Source organism: Melozone crissalis, unplaced genomic scaffold (genome assembly GCF_028551555.1).
Source record: "Melozone crissalis strain CALT ecotype California unplaced genomic scaffold, PUWL_Pcris_2 ptg000129l_1, whole genome shotgun sequence".
In the NCBI taxonomy this organism is placed as follows: Eukaryota; Metazoa; Chordata; class Aves; order Passeriformes; family Passerellidae; genus Melozone; species Melozone crissalis.
Window position 1 is genome coordinate 680,145 of NW_026535903.1, and position 19,084 is coordinate 699,228.

At 59.7% G+C, this 19,084-nt stretch overlaps 2 protein-coding genes across 3 annotated transcripts in view; one reads left to right on the plus strand and one right to left on the minus strand.

The window, feature by feature from the left end:
- RPTOR (regulatory associated protein of MTOR complex 1) overlaps positions 1 to 5,150 on the minus strand; it is a 104,924-nt gene extending 99,774 nt beyond the window's left edge. For both annotated transcript variants that reach the window (XM_054293063.1, XM_054293062.1), the window contains exon 1: positions 4,892 to 5,150. In XM_054293063.1, the coding sequence (XP_054149038.1) occupies positions 4,892 to 5,053 (162 nt within the window). In that variant the 5' untranslated portion in view covers positions 5,054 to 5,150. The remainder of the gene's footprint in view (positions 1 to 4,891) is intronic.
- A 10,980-nt stretch (positions 5,151 to 16,130) lies between these two features.
- NPTX1 (neuronal pentraxin 1) lies at positions 16,131 to 18,732 on the plus strand. Its single transcript, XM_054293079.1, has 5 exons — positions 16,131 to 16,581; positions 16,930 to 17,137; positions 17,565 to 17,809; positions 17,906 to 18,085; positions 18,162 to 18,732. The coding sequence occupies exons 1-5, from the start codon at positions 16,153 to 16,155 to the stop codon at positions 18,381 to 18,383; spliced, it is 1,284 nt and encodes a 427-aa protein (XP_054149054.1). The 5' UTR covers positions 16,131 to 16,152; the 3' UTR covers positions 18,384 to 18,732.
- The last annotated feature ends 352 nt before the right edge of the window (positions 18,733 to 19,084 follow it).

Here is a 19,084-nt window from a genome sequence, read left to right on the forward strand (position 1 = left end):
ATGGCACAGAACATGGCACAGAACATGGCACAGAACGCTGCCCTGCCTGGCCAGGCTCAGCCCCTCCATCCCTCTGAGCTCTCAGCTTTTTTCTGTGGCTGTGCCTGGGACAGGAGGGCACAAAGCTCACTGTGCCTGGGACAGGAGGGCACAAACCTCATTGTGCCTGGGACAGGAGGGCACAAAGCTCACTGTGCCTGGGACAGGAGGGCACAAAGCTCACTGTGCCTGGGACAGGAGGGCACAAAGCTCACTGTGCCTGGGACAGGAGGGCACAAAGCTGGCTGCAGCCTGAGTGAGCTCCTGCTGCAGGAAACCCAGCACACCAGCCCAGAGCTCCATCCACAGCTGCAGAGTGCTGGCCTGACCCACCCCTGGCTGCTCCCACAGCCTCCTCCCCTGGCACTGCCCCTGCTCTGCCCTCTGCACAGCACTGCACTAATTACACTCATTACTCCCTGCTCCATCCCTGCCCAGCAAGAGCAGGAGGTCACCCTGTCCCAGTTCACAAGGATGGGTCAATAAATGCAAACACTGATAAAAGCACTGGTGAGGGTGCTGCTGGCACAGCCTGTGGCACGAGGAGGGCAGAAGGAACCCCTCAGACCCCACTAACACAAACCTGGCACTGAGTAACCCATCAGCCAATCCACTCAAAGAGGCCAGAGAAGAGCAGAGGAACAAGACAAACACCAAAGGGACCAAGGGGCTGATCAGATCTGGCAGCAGCAGCAAAGCTGCAGCCCCAGAGGGATCAGTGACCCTGGGGCTGGCACCTCCCTGGTGCCCTGTGAAACCAGGTAAACTCTGCTCATCTGAATCAAGCATATCTGTATGCAGTCCTGCTTAAATCTGCATTTCCAGAGAAACCTAATTGTGGATTCCTCCTCTCATAAAAACAGGATTTAATTCTCACTCAGCGAGTTATGAGGCAGCAGGAAAAAAAAATGTTGAGGTGAGACTATTACAATCAGCTTTGTTGCTCTCTGCTTATCTTAGAAATCAATATAAATACAGCAAATCTTAATTTAAATATTCTCAATTTAATAGCAACTTGTCAGTAAAACCTGGTGTACTTGGAGTCTTTTTCTTTAAATCAACTTACATGCTTTGGTTGCTACAGAGGCTGGGAGATTTAATTCAATACACAAAGCATAATTCCAACCCTCTTGTGTTAAAAATATTCTTTAAATAAATAATAGATCAAAGCAGTGTCACTTTGATGGCATATGCAGTCCAGGCAAGGGGGAGAGGAAGGATTAAATGTTTTCAGAGCAGCCCTCCTGGAGGAAGGGGCGGGGGACACCAGTGAATTCTCACTTATTTTCTCTACATTTACCACTCATTACTCTGCTGATTTGATTCTCCCCTTATCAGAGCTCTGCCTTCTAAAGAACCTTCAACTCCACATAAACTCCAGGGTTTGTAGAGCAACAAAGCAAGATGAAAAGAGGAGTCACTGCACTCCCAGATCTGTGAATCACTTCCTCTAACTGTAGTAGAGCTCTGCTCACTCCCCGTGACTCCTCCATGAATAAGGCAAAATCTGCTTGGGGCTTCCATGATTCACTGGGGAAATGGGAATTCATGGGGGAAATGGGAATTCACAGGGGGGAAATGGGAATTCACTGGGGGAAATGGGAATTCATGAGGGGAAATGGGAATTCACAGGGGGGAAATGGGAATTCACAGGGGGGAAATGGGAATTCATGGGGGAAATGGGAATTCACTGGGGGAAATGGGAATTCACAGGGGGGAAATGGGAATTCATGGGGGGAAATGGGAATTCATGAGGGAAATGGGAATTCACAGGGGGGAAATGGGAATTCACAGGGGGGAAATGGGAATTCATGAGGGAAATGGGAATTCACAGGGGGGAAATGGGAATTCACAGGGGGGAAATGGGAATTCATGGGGGGAAATGGGAATTCACAAGGGGGAAATGGGAATTCACAGGGGGGAAATGGGAATTCACAGGAGGGAAATGGGAATTCACAGACGAAATGGGAATTCACAGGGGGGAAATGGGAATTCACAGGGGGGAAATGGGAATTCACAGACGAAATGGGAATTCACAGGGGGGAAATGGGAATTCACAGGGGGAAATGGGAACTCACAGGGGAAATGGCACAGCTTTACCTGCCCTGGGAGTGCAGAGCCTTGTCTGGGCTCGCCTTTGAGCACCTCCCCATTCAGGGACTGGCTGGGGTGTTTAATGGCAGGGAATGGCCCCAGCCTGGGCTGTGAGGAGCTCATGGATCACCCTGAAGGTTCTGGAATGTTCCCACACTCAGCCCACAGGCAGAGGCACATCCCCTGCAGCAGCAGCAGCAGCAGCAGCCCAGAGAGAGGAGCACACCTCAGCTCCATCAGCCCTGGCTCGTGGGAAAGGCAGCCAAGAGACAAAAGGAGCTGCTGGAATTGCGGATGGGGACAGAGGCTCCCCCTGGGCCTGCAGGGAAGGAAGGGGCTGAGCCATGGGCTGGGCTGGAAGGACACAGGGACACCAGGGGCTGTGGGCACTGACAGGGCTGCAGGGCACTGGGGACAGTGCTGCAAGGAGAGGGAAGAGAATAAACTTCCTGAAGACAGCTAAAAGTGGAAGTAATGAATTCAAAATGCCAGCCAGCAAAACCAAGCAGTTCAGGAACAAAAAGAGGGAAATCTACAGCCCATCAGCTTCACCCTGATGGCACAGGCTGCCCTCACACACCACTGCTCACAGGAAAACCCCACAACACCGAGCTCCTGGGGTTTCTGCAGGTGCTCCATTCCCTGGACAAACCTGTCCCATGGGAAAACAGCAGCAGGAGTGGCTGCCCTCCCTCCACCTCCTGCTCATGGACACGAGGTCAGACCTGACCAGATTCTGTGAGCTGTTTGCAGGGTTAGCCAAACTCGAGCTCACTGGGTGGAAATATTCACCCCAGCAATCCCCCTGCAGCACTGCAAACCCCATCCTCATCCCCTTCCCTCCCCAGCTGAGGCTCTGCCCTTGTCACCTCACACTCAGCACTCAGGAGACAGCCAGTGACAGCTGAAAAAGGGGCACAAAATACAAGACATGACAAACAGCTGCTGAGATCTAAAGGTAATGAGGTTGAGCATTCTCAAATCAGCTGCTCTTGCTCTCTCAGGTGTCTTTACCTGCTTTTGGTATCTTCCTAGGCACCTGTTCTTAAACAAAAAGTAATTAAACACAACAGCAAGTTTGTCCAGAGGATCCCTGATGCAGACACAAACAATGCCTGAGCTGCACCACTGCCCTGGTGTGGAGTCATTTGGTGTACTGGTGTTTGAGGTTATCTCCAGCTGGCAGAGAAAGCAGAAGGACTAAACTGAAAATTTGAGATTTGCTTCTATTTTCTTCTTTCACAAGAGTCAGATTCAGCTTCTTGGAGAGCGAGCAGGGCCCAGCCCCACTGAGCTCATCCCCAGAGAGCAGCACAGCAACAGCCACGAGGTTCATGGCACAGAGAGTCCCAGAGCAGGAACTGCAGCTCCACAGGGCCAGGCAGCAGGAGCTGGGCTGGGCTGGCCACTGATGGCAGCAGGCACCTGAAACATTTCACAGCAGCCACAGAGAAGCCCTGAGCACCCCCTGATCTGTGCTGCTGCACAACCTATTGATCAGCACAAGCAGGGCAAAGTCACTCCTGAATTAGAAACAGGCAACTCTGCAGATCAGGGATGGAGGAACAGGAAGGCTCCCAGGAAGGACCTAAAATAGCCCAGCAAGCTCATCACACCTCCACAGTCTAGTGGAGAAAGTCTCCTGTGTGCCAGAAGCCTTTGGAGCAGAGCACCAGCGTGGTGTCTGTGCTGCCTTCACACCACACCCCAAGGCTCAGCTCCAGCAGGGAGCTGCCAAGTCCCACCTTCAGATCATGGTTCAGAACTTCTGAGCAATGCAATTCCACTCTGGGAACACTGAGACTCAGGCACAGCCTGGGCACAGAAATTACAGCTTGCATTTCAATGAGTTCTTCCATCCTTTACAAGAGGAGCGTGAACATGACAGAAATCTGGTCACCAGAAAAACCCAGAAACTCCTACAAACACAAAGTTATGGGTGCAAGAACTGGGAGAGCCAGCAAGGCTGGAACCTAAGCAGATCCCAAGGGCAGGATGAGTGCAGATGATGTCCAGGACATTTCCCAGGTGCTTGCTTTACTCTTTACTGAGCCATTGAAGTGTCCCACAGAGGCAGCAGAGGATCCCACGCTCCCAGCTGGGACATGTCTGTGTCACCCCCAGTGCTGTCAGTGACACACAGCAGGTCCCCAGACACCCCAGGAGCTCCTGGAACACACCAGAGTTCCATCTGAAAACCTGCCTCCAAAATCTCACAACATCTCACAGCCTGTCAGTGCACAGGACAGCCTCAGTGTCCCCTGCACCCAGCACTGCTGGCACAGCAAACCCACGCAGCTCCAGTGCAGCTGCACCCCCAGAGAGCTGCAATTCCTGCACCTGCAGCTCCTCCTGACTCGGGCACTCCACAGCCCTGTCCAGAACACACCAAGCTGCAGGTAAAGAGCCCAAGTGATGGAGCTGCTCCATGAGCCAGTGCCATGAGCACCACACCAGTGCCTCTGGGGCAGCTGCAGCTTTGCTGCCCTAAGCCCTCACCAGGACACAAACCAGGGGATCCACAGCCAGCTTCACCTGGCCACAGCTCAGCACCCCTCACCACTGAGACACAAACCAGCTCAGCACCCCTCACCAGGACACAAACCAGCTCAGCACCCCTCACCACTGAGACACAAACCACATTATCCACAGCCAGCGTTTCACCTGGCTACAGCTCAGCACCCCTTGAGCTCCGACTCCTGCTCCACCTGTCCCCCGAGTGCTCCTGTGCAAACCCCACGGTGCCCTGGAGCATTACCCGGTCCTTCATCCTCCAGCTCTGAGCCAAAGACTTGGAGCCCTCGATCTTCTCGCAGTGCCTCTTCTTCATGAAGGCCAGGGGCAAGTTCCAGTCCGTCAGGTCGGACTCATCCTCCTCCCCGAGCCCCAGGAGAGGGGACTGCAGCATCTCAGACTCCATGGGCGGCGGAGCTCCGGGCACCGGCTGGGCAGCGCTGTCCAGCCCGGCACCCAGCGGGGCCGGGGGTCCCTCCGGCCGGAGGGGCACGACGGGCCAAGGGCGGCGGGGCGGCGCTGCTGGGTGCGCGGGCAAGGACGGAGCCGGGGCACGCGGCGCCTTCACCTGGCGCGGGCAGCGGCCCCGGCCGGGCTCGGTGGCGCGGCCCGGGGAGCACCGAGGGACCGGCGAGGGCCCGGGCCCGGGGCCTCCCTCGCACCTCTACCCCCGCGGGCCCCGCGCTCCCTGCGGCGGGCACGGCGCCCGGCCCATCGCGGCTCCCTGGCACACCGGCGGGCCGAGGGCGGCTCGGCGAGCAGCGCTCCGCGGGCGGGCGGCGGCGGACGGGACGCGCGTCCCGGGGCGCCGGCGAGCGCGGCTGGGCTCAGCACCGCGGCACGGGGGCGGCCATCTTGCCCGGCCCACAATGCCCCGCGGTACGGGCCGCCGTGCGGGACATGCCGCGCCGCGCGCTCCGCCGCCGGGACGGCGCGTTGCCATGGGGACGGCGCGTTGCCGTGGGGAAGGCCAGAATCCCCAAATCCCTGAGGTTGGAAAAGCCCTCGCAGCCCGTGGAGCTGTGCCCCATCCCCACCCTGTCCCCAGCGCAGACTCTGAGTACCACAGCCAGGAATCCCTTGGATGCTCCGGGATGGGGGCTCCAACCCTCCCTGGGCAGCCCCTGCTGAGGCCTGGTCACCCTTTCCATGGGGAAATGGCTCCTGGTGTCCCTCTGTGGCAGCCCCTGCTGAGGCCTGGTCACCCTTTCCATGGGGAAATCGCTCCTGGTGTCCCCCTGTGGCATCGCTTTCCCTGTCCCTGTCCCTGTTCCCGTCCCTGTCCCTGGAGCAGCCCCCTGCACCTGCAGACCTGAGGTGAGGTTTGAGATTCGGCTCAAATTCAGCTGAAAACCAACCCCTGGTGTGGAGCTGCTGGCTGGGAGCAGTGCCAGCCTCACCCTGGTGTGAGCTGCTGCTCCAAACACACCCAGGCACAGCTGCCACCCCAGCCTGGCCTTTCCTGGAGTTCCCTTTTATTGTGTGCTCGTTTATTCTGGGGTAAAACAGCCCAGGAGAGGGGTGGGACTGGACACAGCCCCCAGCAGATGTGTCTGATGCATTTGTGTCCTTCCACACACCAGGAAAGGCAGGTGAAGGATTCCAGGCACAGATCCTCCTTGCTGTTGCACTGAAGGTTAATGGAAATCAAACATTGCTGCTGAGGAGGTTCCTCAGTGTTTACTCCTGGCAGCAATCGAGCCCCTCCACGTTCACATTTGGAATACTTGAACGTGTAGAAATCATTTCGAAGCAGAAAGGAAAGGATACGTGTGTAATTTGATTTACAGCACCATTAATTTCCATAAATACTCTCGGTGTGTTTACACTCGTGGAGTGTTTCCAAGGCAAGGACCTTTCTCTGCAAGAGGCTGGGAGATGGGCAGGGGATGTTTCTGGGGTGCCAAGGTTTGCTTTTCTCCTCGCCTTTCCTGATTCAGTGCCTCGCGGTGCCCTGTGCTGATGGCTGCTGATGGCTGCATGATTGTGATCAGAACGAGCTGCAGAAAACGCTTATGGCCGTGTTTCTGCTGGCCCTTAATGAATTCCTCAACAGCAGCTGCACAAAACCACAGAATTACTGAATTCTTTGGGTGGAAAGGGACCTTAAAGATCTTTATTCCCAACCCCCTGCCATGACCTCCTGCCCCACAGAATAACAGATTAAATCCCCCCCTGTTCCCAGGGAATCCCAGGAGTGGGAGCACCGTGCCAGGTAAGGCTCAGTGAGTGATGCCCCAAACCCAAAACGCAGGATTATCTCCCACAAACACGTTTGGACACATTCTCCCACCTGTCACTCTCTTTAATGAAAAATCCTCTCCTATCTCAGGCTCTGTCAATGTCCTTTGTTTTGCCTCATTCAGCCATGTAATTCTAATTCCACTTTTGGGCAGGAAGAAACGCAGATATGGAAAGGAGAATGTTGCTCATAAATATCACCAGAGATCCTATCTTTCGATTTCATTACTCAGCTCACAGGTCACCCAGTGAGTCAGATGGATGCAAAGCTCCGTTCTCGGAGCCAAAAGGCCACCAGGGCACCTTGCCTGGGGCAGGTGTTGGTGTGCAGGTGGGCTCCTGCCTTCCCCAGGGCACCCCTCCATTGCTGGGGTTGTTTTGGGGCATTTTGGGCCATTTAGGGGCCAACAACGAGGTTTGTTCCAACATTTCAGCCGGGGCAGCTTTGCAGCCTGAAGACAGCGGGTAAAATATTGATCAGGATTAGATCTGTGTTGAAGCGAGGCTGATTTCAGCGCTGTCATTTGTGCACGTGCAGCCCAGGCTGCCTCCTGTTCCTGCAGGTGTGAGCCGGGATGGGGCTGTACCTGCTGCCACAGGTGTGAGCCGGGATGGGGCTGTACCTGCTCCCACAGGTGTGAGCCGGGATGGGGCTGTACCTGCTCCCACAGGTGCTCCTGGAGCCCCAAACCTGCAAGGGGGAATTTGTGCTGTACCTGCTCCCCACAGGTGCCCCCAGAGCTGCCAGGGGGGTTTGGTTCTGGGGAGGGGTCTGATGCTGTACCTGCCCCCACAGGTGCCCCAGAGCAGGGCAGCAGCTGCTGCTGTGGTTTTCCAGCACAGGCATCGGGGCAGGGATGGGAAACTGAGGCTTTCCCTGCCCAGTCAGAACCACAGAGTCTCCTGGGTTGGAAAAGCCCTCAGAGACCACCAGGTCCAACCATTCCCCAGCACTGACCGTGTCCCTAGGTGCCTTAAATCCCCCCAAGGATGAGGATTCCACCCTGGGCAGCTGTGCCAGGGCTGGAGAACCCCTTTGGAGTAAGAAATTTCCCCAATACCCAACTGAACCTCTCCTGGCACAGCCCGAGGCCATTTCCTGACCCTTCCAGCTGCCCCATCCTGCCAGGGAGCTTTAGGGAGTGAGGAGGTGCCTCCTGAGCCTCTTCCCGTGCCAGGTGCTCTGCAGTGCCCCAGCCCCTGGTGTGATGCCTCAGAAATACGGGGGGCATAAAAACTGCCTCAGAAATACGGGGGGCATTTTAAAAAGGGTGCAAAGTGGCGTCTTATTCAGCAGCACCTGCTGGGAATGTGACAGGGATTCATGCTCTCCTCTCACGCTGAAAAGGCCACAATAAATACTGGGTGAGAAATCTCCCCGTGCTCTCTCAGTGGAACAAACATTTTGGCACCAGGGTAAATTTTTCACCCGGGAAGAAGAGAGGGGGAGAAAGGGAAGGTGATGCGGCTTTTGGAAGCAGAAAATTGGGGAGTTTTAATCCGCTGGCTTTGCCTCCCCTGAGCTACAGCAGGGCGAGTTTCCGGATGAATCAGAGGCTGGGGAGTTGGGTTAATGGGAGCATTTGACATCCTCGGGCTCCAGGTAGCACACGGGCTGGAAGTCATTCGGAGCGTGAAGCAGGAGCCGCGTTTGACCCCAGAGGCGGTTTCAGAGTAAAGATTTCTGCGCTCCCGGCGGGCAGGGAGACTCGGGTGACCCCTGCACACCGACAGCGATCGGCTGCTCAACGATTTCCTCACCCACACCGAGCGGCTGCGCTCGATACCGGGATGCGATGGACCCGAGCGTGTGCAGGAGCTGTTAATGGAGTTCCGCAGCCCCGTCCATCTCCGAGCGCTCATCCCTCATCGTTCCCCGCCTTCGTCTGCTCGCAGGCCGGGCAGTCTGCGGGGTGACCGGGCTGTGCGTGTTTAACAGGGGTGATGAATGGCACCTCGGCTGATATTCTCTGCTTTCCTCATTAGAAGTGCAGAAATGTTTCCTTAAACACCGTGTAAATCGGTATCGGCTCTGACAGAGCCGGGGAGCTCCTCCCGGGCCCGGCTAAAACCCTCAGCCCCAAATTCCTGCCTTCTTTTTGCTGCAGGACCTGACGTTTCCCTTTGTTCGATAAGAAATAATTCAGTGTTTTACAGGGATTTCTCATCCTGCCTTCACTTGGGGCTTGGGAATCACTTGGGGCTTGGGAATCTGCACAGCAGCCAAAGCGTCCCCAGCTCCTCTCAGAGCCTGGGGCAGCTCCTGGGCCTTTCCAGTCACCCCCAGTCTCTGCAGCTGCTGGAACCTCCACCTTGCACAGGAATCGATGCTCCCAGCCCTAATGCAGCCTCTCTGCAGAGACTCAGCATCCTGAGAGCCTTTCCCTGCTAAAAGCTGCCCTCGAGCTCGGGGTCAGCAAGCTCAGGGAATCCCTGCTGCCTTGGAGTGGTTTTCTCCATCCTGGCTTTGAAACCTTCTGTGTTTTAACCCCAAATCCTGCGCCATGAATTGGCTCTGGCCCATCAGATCCCCCAGCCAGCACCCAGGATCTGAGCTCTGGGCAGCTGTGCCCCTCCAAACCTCCCTGTCCCTGCTCCAGCTGCTCCCTGTCTGGGGGCAGAGCCAGCTCAGACCCCTGATCCCTGATCCCTGTGCTTGCACTCCCACCTGTCCAACCCTGGCTGGGATCTGTGTGCCCCATGTGCACCCAGAACTCCTTCCAGGCTTGTCCTGCTGCACATCCATCCATTCACCCACAACATCCATCCATCCATCCATGGATTCCATCCATCATCCATCCATCCATCCATCATCCATGGATTCCATCCATCCATCCATCCATCCATCCATCCATCCATCCATCCATGGATTCCATCCCTCCCTCCATCCATCCATCCATCATCCATCCATGGATTCCATCCCTCCATCCATCCATCCATCCATCCATCCATCCATGGATTCCATCCCTCCATCCATCCATCCATCCATCCATCCATGGATTCCATCCCTCCCTCCATCCATCGATCCATCCATCATCCATCCATGCATCCATCCATCATCCATCCATCCATCCATCCATCCATCCAATTTAGCTTTTATTTCTCATTATCCTGCTCTGATTTGATTGGTAACAAGCTAATTTCCCGGAGTCCAGCCCGCTTGCCCATGCTGGTGATTGCTGAGGGGTTTCTCCCTGCCCTTATCCTGTCCCATGAGCCTTTTGCTCTATTTTCTCTCCCCCTCAGCTGAGGACAGAGCTCTGGGGACACCAGATCTGCAGCCTGGGTCACCCAGCACAGCACAGTAACAGAACACAACACAGGGAGTGGGAGAAAGGGAGCAAGAGACTGCAAAATAATAAATAATCATGGAAAAAACTAGGGCACAGCAGTGTCACCAGCTTTTGATGTTTCCCTCTCATCCTGCCCTGCCTCCTCTCCCACGAAAAGGGAACACTGCAAGGTGGGAAGGAGCTCCCGAGCAACAGGGACACCGAGCTGTGTCTGTTCAGAGGCGCCAGAAGGATTACAGATAAATATTGAAGCTATCAAAGAAGCTTAAGGGATTTGGGAACCCACTCCCCATTATTATCCTCACTGGGGGAGGGGAAGTGATCTCTGCGGCCCTGCAGCAAACCCCAGAACCGTGCTAAATTCTGAAAGCCCCTGCCCTGGCCGTGAATTCCCCCCGGTTCGCTGGGCTGGGGGAGAAATGGTGAGTGTGGGGTGTGAAGGACACAGGGGCACCGTTTGTCACTGGAGCTCGGTGACACCCCAGAGCAGAGCGGGGGCAGCAGGGCCGGTGCCACAGCCCGGCCGGGCAGCGCTGGGAGTGCTGGGAGCGCTGGGCTGGCATCCATCCATCCATCCATCCATCCATCCATCCATCCACCCATCCATCCATCCATCCATCCATCCATCCATCCATCCATCCACCCATCCATCCATCCATCCATCCATCCATCCATCCATCCATCCACCCATCCATCCACCCATCCACCCATCCATCCATCCACCCATCCCACCTCGCCTCTCTCGCTGCGGGGAAACCCAGGCAGCGCTGAAAAACGAGCGGAGCGATGGGCTGGGAGGGAGGGAGGGAGGGAGGGAGAGCTGGCGGCTGCCGTGACGTGCGTGAGTGCAGACAGGGGGGAATTCCTGCTCAGATCAATGCCGGGCCGGCTGCGGGCAGCGGCTCCGTGCTCCGTTCAGCTCCGCTGCCCAGGCGGCGCCGCCGAGCTCATCACCCGCACCGGCACGGCCCCAGGAGGGTGGCACTACAGGGACAGGGACAGGGACAGGGACAGGGACAGGGATGTGTGCCAGGGGCACAGCAGCGTCCTGCTCCCAGCCCTGGCACCCACCCTGCTCCATTCCTGGCCGGGAGGGTGGCACTGACAGGGACAGGGACAGGGATGTGTGCCCGGGGCACAGCAGCGTCCTGCTCCCAGCCCTGGCACTGACCCTGCTCCGTTCCCGGCCAGGAGGGTGACAGGGACAGGGACAGGGACAGGGACAGGGATGTGTGCCAGGGGCACAGCAGCGCCCTGCTCCCAGCCCTGGCAGCCATCCTGCTCCTTTCCTGCCCCTCTGGCATCGCCCTCCTGGCCCAAAAGCCACCCCAGGTGGGCACAGCCGCTCTGGGCACAGGTTAAAGCTTCAGTCTCTGCTCAAAGCTTCAGTCCCTGCTCAAAGCTTCAATCCCTACTTAAAGCTTCACTCCCTGCTCTAAAAGGGGGCAGGAACCCAGCGGGACCCGGCCCAGCTCCCCCTGCTCCATTCCTGCGCTGGGACCATCACACCCAGCCCAGGCCCCTCTGCAGCTCTCCCCTCTGCAATTTTGGCCACGGCCAGCTCGGTCCTGCAGCACCCAGAATGGCTTCTCTGCCACACTTTTAAGGGGATGCTGCAGTTTTAAACCACAAATTAAATTTTTAATGAAACTTCATAACTGTTGTACCCAAATGTAATGTAATATTGATAGGAACTGTGCATCCAGCTAGCATGAGACTGCCCTAGAAAGCTTTTTAGGATGTTATGCAATATAGAGCTAAATTAATTATTTGTAATGAAAGGATCTGTGTCCCTATAGCATCACAGAGACCTACTGGTACAGAGACCACACTCCCGAGCCTCACTGAGTGTAAATGTCAGGCAATTTAGGAGCAGACTGGCTGGTGAGATGGGAGCAATGAAAGCAGGGGAAGGGAAAAAAGAAAGAGAGTGAATGTGTGAGAGAGGGAGAGAGAGGCAGAGAAACAGAGAGGGAGAGCTCTGCAAAGAAAGACTGCAGCAAAATGCAGCAAAATCCCCAACTCCTGTCCAGAGTGTGTCTGTCACAGAAGGGAATCCTCCATCTCACACACGGCGTGTGCACTGCCTGCACCCCGTGCCTGAGCTGCTCTGGTGACAGCTGCACCCCTTAAAGGCACCAAAATCCCCATTTTGCATCTACAGCATTCTCAACAGAACCACGGAGCAGCTGGGGGCTGCTTCCCTGGCCCAGCTGCAGCAGGAAAAGGCTTTGGAGGTGATCTTGTCCCCCCACATCTGGGCTCTGCACCCTGTCCTTGCTGCAGTTTCCCCAAGAACAAGCACTTCTATTTAAAAAAAGACAAAACAACGTGGCAGCGTCAGCCCTGTCCTGCTTTGAGCCTGCTGGGGATGGGGATGAGGATGTGGGGATGGGGATGTGGGGATGGGGATGTGGGGATGTGGGGATGGGGATGGAGATGTGGGGATGGGGATATGTGGATGTGGGGATGGGGATGTGGGGATGGGGATGGGGATGTGGGGATGGGGATGTGGGGATGGGGATGGGGATGTGGGGATGGGGATGGAGATGGAGATGTGGGGATGGGGATATGTGGATGTGGGGATGGGGATGTGGGGATGGGGATGTGGGGATGGGGATGGGGATGTGGGGATGGGGATGGGGATGGGGATGTGGGGATGGGAATGGGGATGTGGGGATGGGGATGGGGATGGGGATGTGGGGATGGGAATGGGGATGTGGGGATGGGGATGGGGATGGGGATGGGGATGTGGGGATGGGGATGGGGATGTGGGGATGGGGATGGGGATGGAGATGTGGGGATGGGGATGTGGGGATGGGGATATGTGGATGTGGCTGCAGGGCACAGTCCCTCAGCAGCCTCAGTGACAACAGGGGCACAACCAGCAGCTCCACGGCCAGACAAAGGGATCTGAGCTCCTGCAAGTGCAGCCATTGCTGTTTCCCATCTCAGGCTGCCTCCATCCCGTAATGGATCTCACCGTTCCACTCCGCAGAGGAGGCTTCACTGCGGAACCAGCATCACCCCACAGGAGATGCTTTATGTACAGCAGGCTGCACAAGCAGGAGAGAAAGCTTCCACTGCTCCCTGGGGCTCCAGCTCCTGGGATTAGAGAGATTTGTCCGCTTTAGAAAGCTGTCCTCTGTGCGCTGGGGGCCGTGCTGCTCGCACACAGAGCAGACAGACCGACAGCCCTCACCCCTGCCAGAGGCCACGGGGCTGGCAGCGCCCTGGGCTGCCCAAACCCACCCTGTCCATCTCAGCACGAATGTGCCTGCTGGCTCCTGCTCAGGGCTAAATCACCTGCCAGGGTCCTTGGGAGCTGCGCTCAGCTCTTTCCAGCCCCAGAGCCATAAATCAGCCGAGCGCTGGGGAGGAGGCAAGGGAAGGGTTAAAAACAGGGGCTCCGTTACTCCATTCCAGCCACACGGCTCCTAAATCTACAGAAGCAATAACAGATCCTCCCGCATGATTCAGTGATTCTGGGAAAGCTGAAATCCTGATCATGTTTTCCGCTCCTTTCTTTGCATTAGGAGCCACGGGGGTTATTTTGCTTATCTCTTGTAGCACGGCTTTGTTGTTTTTTCCCATCCAGGCATTTCCTGGTCTCCATCACCATAGCATCCGAGTGTTTATTTTATTGCATTTGTCACCTTGGGCTCATCTCCGCATAATGTGCTGGGGATGACAAAAGATTGCGAGGGAAATTGGTTCAGTGACACGCTCGGCTCTGTCAGGGCTGTGCAGATGTGAGCAGGACCGGGACCTGGCTCTCTCGCACTGCTTCACACTGCTCTCGTTCTGCTGCCTGCAGTAACATCATTTTTGGGTGGTGTGGCAGGATTAGACCTGCAGTCTCTTCAGCTTCTCCTTTTGCCAAAAACCCCAAACCCAGCCAGCACAGAAGGGATTGCTCTGCCCAGCAAAGCCCACGGGGTCTGACCCCTCCTCATCCCCCTCCCTCCCTCCCTGCTCTGCTGCTCTGAGCACTGCTCAGCACAGAGCCAGCAGCAGGGACAGTAACCAGGGCGATGGAGCCACAGGGAACAGCCTGCTGGAAATGCAGATTTCCCCCAAATTTCCTGCACACAACACCCCAGAGAGGAGCAGTGGCAGAGGTGTGGGCACCCTGCACGTGAGCAGCACCACAGGTGGCTCTGAGCTGCAAGGCAGGACCAGCAGTGAGACCCAGGAAGGCTCCAAAGGACACCCAGGTCTCATGAGCACCGGGACAGGTTGGATGGATGCTGATGAGAGCACCACAGGATGCCCATGAAGGTGCCCACAGGTGCTGAGCAGCGTGGCACAGCTGCTGAGCTCTCAGCCACTTTGTCAGCCCTGCCCTGGGTCCCCAGGCTGGCATGAATGGGCAGCAGAGCATCAGAGGTTTGCCAGGCTGCCATCCCTGCTCCTGCTGAGAGCCCCAGGCCCTGGGCTTGGCCATCCAATGCTGCTTTTACTGTTCCACAGCAGGGCTGGATGGGGACAGAGGCTCCCGGGGCAGCTGAGCTGCCTTTGGGGAGGAAGCACTCCCTGCCACATCCGTGTGCCACAAACCTCCGGGGCTGGATAAAAACCTGCTCCAGGAGAGGCACCAAAGCAGCTCCAGGTACCGAGAGCAGCTCAGGGAGCTCCAGCCCCAGCCAGGGCTCCTCAGGCCTGCCCCAGGCACGTCAGAGGGGAAAGGACCACGGAGCCCCTGTGTTTTATATTCTGCAAACCCGTGAACTGAAAACCTTTGTGTTTTATTGACCCACTTCGCTAATCAAAATTAATTACTTCATATTTCACAGGATAACTTGGCATTATGCAAATGCTCCAGCCATATGTGCTGCTGCAGTGCCGAGCTGAGCTGAGCTGAGCTGAGCTGAGCTGAGGGGCCAGAGCCCCCCACCAGCCCTGCAGGCTGCAGGGATTTCCCACCCCAACACAACACACCAGCCCAGAGAGGAGCAGGATAAAGCCAACAGGGGGCTGGGACAGCTCCGTTCCTGCTCGGGCGGCCTGGCCAAGGACGTGGGGAACAAGGGCAGGGGACACTGCTGGCTGAACGAGAATCGGCCTCGGCTGAAGAGCTGAAGATGAGAGAAGTGACAGCTCCAACAGCCACGAGCTCTTCCCACCAAGGACAGATCCAGACATTATATGCAAGGTTCTTTCGCTGATTAATAAAGAAGCAAAAAACGGTTCCCGTGCACCCAGCGTGGGGCTGGGCACGGGCACCGGCGGGAGCAGCTGCCCCTGCAGTGACCGGGCCTGTCCGTGCTCCAGGGGCTCCCCCCGGGGCCCATCTGTGCTCCCCCCGGGCCGGCAGCCCCGCACTCACCCTTGTTCTGCCCGGACATCCCGGGGCTCCCCCTGCTCCACGGGCACCGAGCCCGGGGCTGCCCCGGCCGCTGCTCCCGCACCGCACCCGGGGCACCCACAGCCCCCGGAGCCGGGCACGGACACCCGGGGGGCACGCACGGCCCCGCACCGGCAGCCGCACACACCCCGCACACACCGGTGCGTGCAGAGCCCGCACACGGCCGCGTGTGCACCACAGCCTGCACAAACACGCACACCCCGCACACTCATCCCCCGCACACACACCCATCTCCGCACAGTCTCCCCTGCCCACGCACCGCCCACGCGCGCTCCCGCCCACGGACACAGGGACACACGGACATAGGTGGACAGACGGACACAGAGGGACACACGGGCACAGACGGACACACGGACACACACACGGACACACGGACACACGGACGCACGGGCGCGCTGTCACGCCCGCAGCCCCAGCCCCGCACGCTCCCGCTCCCGCTCCCGCTCTCGCTCCCGCTCCCGCCGCGCTCCCACGCGGTTCCCCCGCCCGGGCCGGGATTCCGCGCTCCGTGACGCCCCGCGCCGCCCCGCCCGGCCGCCATAAAAGCGGCGGCGCCGCAGCGGAGCCGGAGCGGGCCCGGAGCGAGCGGAGCCGAGCGGAGCCATGGCCGCGGGGCCGCCCGGCAGCCGCCTCCTGCCGCTGCTGCTGCTGCTGGGGCCGGCGCTCGGCCAGGGCCTGGGGCAGACGCGCTTCATCTGCACCTCGGTGCCGCTGGACGGGGACGTGTGCGCCGCCTCGGCGCTGGGCACCGGCTCGGCCGAGGAGCTGAAGGGCACCGTGCTGCAGCTGCGGGAGACGGTGCTGCAGCAGAAGGAAACCATCATGAACCAGAAGGAGACGATCCGCGAGCTCACGGCCAAGCTGGGCCGCTGCGAGAGCCAGAGCGTGCTGGAGCAGCCCGGCGAGGGAAAGGGCAGGAAGGGCTTCTCCAAGAACACCATGGGCGACCTGTCGCGGCCGGCCGCCGCCGAGACCCTCAGCCAGCTGGGGCAGACGCTGCAGTCGCTGAAAACCCGGCTGGAGAACCTGGAGGTACGCGAGGAGAGCCGGGGAGCCGCACAGCCGGGCACCGGGAGACGCGGGGAGCCGGGGCAGCCGCGCATCCCAGCGCGGGGAGCGCGGAGCCGGGCACCGGGCATCCCTCGGAGCTGGGCATCGGGCAGCTCCCAGAGCCAGGGCACCGGGCATCCCTCGGAGCTGGGCACCGGGCAGCTCCCAGAGCCAGGGCACCGGGCATCCCTCGGAGCTGGGCACCGGGCAGCTCCCAGAGCCGGGCACCGGGAAGCTCCCAGATCCGGGGCACCGGGCAGCCCGCGGAGCCGGGCACGGGGAGCCGCCTCCCGGTAATAACATCCCGGCTCCTCTGCTCGCCCCTTGCAGCAGTTCAGCAGGATGAACTCCTCCAGCCAGACCAACAACCTGAAGGACATCCTGCAGAACAAGATCGATGACCTGGAGAAGCAGGTGCTGTCGCGGGTGAACAGCCTGGAGGAGGGCAAGCTCAGCCCCCGCAACGAGTCCGAGGAACGCGGCAAGATCGAGAGCACCCTCACCTCGCTGCACCAGCGCATCAGCGACCTGGAGAAAGGTACCGGGCGCTGCCCACCCCCGGGACCCCCGGAGCTGCCCCGCCGCCGGGACCGGGCGCTGCCGCCGATGCGGAGCCGCTCCCGCGGGCGGATCTGCCGAGCCGGTCCCGTCCCCTCCCCAGGAGCGCTCCCTGTCCCCCAGCTTGGCTGTCCCCGTGGCAGGGTCGGGACCGGCCGATCGCTGAGCTCCCTCCCTGCCCAAACCCTCGCTCGGTGGCCCCCGGGGCCGCCGGTGCCCGCGGGCTCGGTACCGGGGACGCTCCGGGCGCTGCCCGCCCCGGGGATTAGGGAGCCGCGCGGCGCCGGAGGGATTTGCTCCTCGCTGCCATCTCAAGGCCCGTTACATAACGGGGTGGGGAGGGGGGGAACCCCCAAAGGGGCGGAAAGGGGGCCCGGCAGGAGCCCACCGCCCCCGCGCTCCCGCAGGCCAGAAGGACAACCGGCCCCCGGACAGGTTCCAGCTCACCTTCCACCTGCGCACCAACTACATGTACGCCAAGGTGAAGAAGAGCCTGCCCGAGATGTACGCCTTCAGCATCTGCATGTGGATCAAATCCAGCGCCTCCCCCGGCATGGGCACCCCCTTCTCCTACGCCGTGCCCGGGCAGGCCAACGAGCTGGTGCTCATCGAGTGGGGCAACAACCCCATGGAGATCCTCATCAACGACAAGGTAGGGCCCGGGGCCGCGGGGAGGGCTCTGCTGGGCCGGGGGGGCGGCGTGGGGGGACCCCCGAGCGACCACCCCGAGCCCGCCGCCCGCCCGCAGGTGGCCAAGCTGCCCTTCGCCATCAACGACGGCAAGTGGCACCACATCTGCGTCACCTGGACCACGCGGGACGGCGTGTGGGAAGCGTACCAGGACGGCACGCAGACGGGCAGCGGCGAGAACCTGGCCCCCTACCACCCCATCAAGCCGCAGGGCGTGCTGGTGCTGGGCCAGGAGCAGGTAAGCGCCGGTGCCCCGGGGGGACGCGGGCGGCGCCGCCGGTGCCGGTGCCCCGCTGACCGCGGCCCCTCCGCAGGACACGCTGGGCGGCGGCTTCGACGCCACGCAGGCGTTCGTGGGGGAGCTGGCCCACTTCAACGTGTGGGACCGCCGGCTGAGCCCGGGGGAGGTGTACGGCCTGGCCACCTGCAGCTCCAAGGCGATCGCGGGCAACGTCATCGCCTGGGCCGAGGCCAACATCGACATCTACGGCGGGGCCACCAAGTGGACTTTCGAGGCCTGCCGCCAGCTCAACTAGGGCCACGGACGAGCGAGAGAAACCTCCTCGGCGGGTTCTTTTATTTATTTGTTTGTTTCCTCCTTGTTTTGCGCAAAAACGACCGAGAACGAAGCCACCCGACTCGTCCCGGCGGCGGGGATGCCCCGGCGGCGGGGCGCCCGCCCCCGGAGCCCCACGACCCTCCGGTTTCTGTCTTGCCAACGTCCTTCGACGCCTGCGTGCCTTGGCCTGGCGCGGCTGCGCCCCCCCCGCCGCCCCCCGGCCCGGCCCCCGCTTCGCCGCCGCTTCCCTCGGGCACCGGCGCCTGAAAAGGCCGCGGGGCCCGGCCCGGAGCCCGCCCGGGGCTCCTCTCTCTGCCCGGCCTGACCCCCGGGACGCCGCTGCCCCCGGAGCTGGGGAGAGCTCTGACATCCCCCCCGCCCAGCTGCGCTCCGACCGGGACCCGAGGAGGGGCGACCCCTCCGCCGAACCCCCTGAGGAGCCGCCCCTGCCCCGGAGCCCCTCCCGGGCACCACAGCCATAGCCCCGGGCTGCGGCGGGCACCTGGGGACCCCCGGCCCCGCTCCCCGACCTGCCGCACTCAGGTACCCCCGGCCCCGCCGCCTGCAGCCCCCCGAGGCTCCTTAGCTGGTGACAAATAGCCTTTACCGTCCCCTCCAGCCCAGCTCCCGCTGACAGGTCTGAAGCCTTTCTGCTTTTGATAATACACTCTCTTGTTT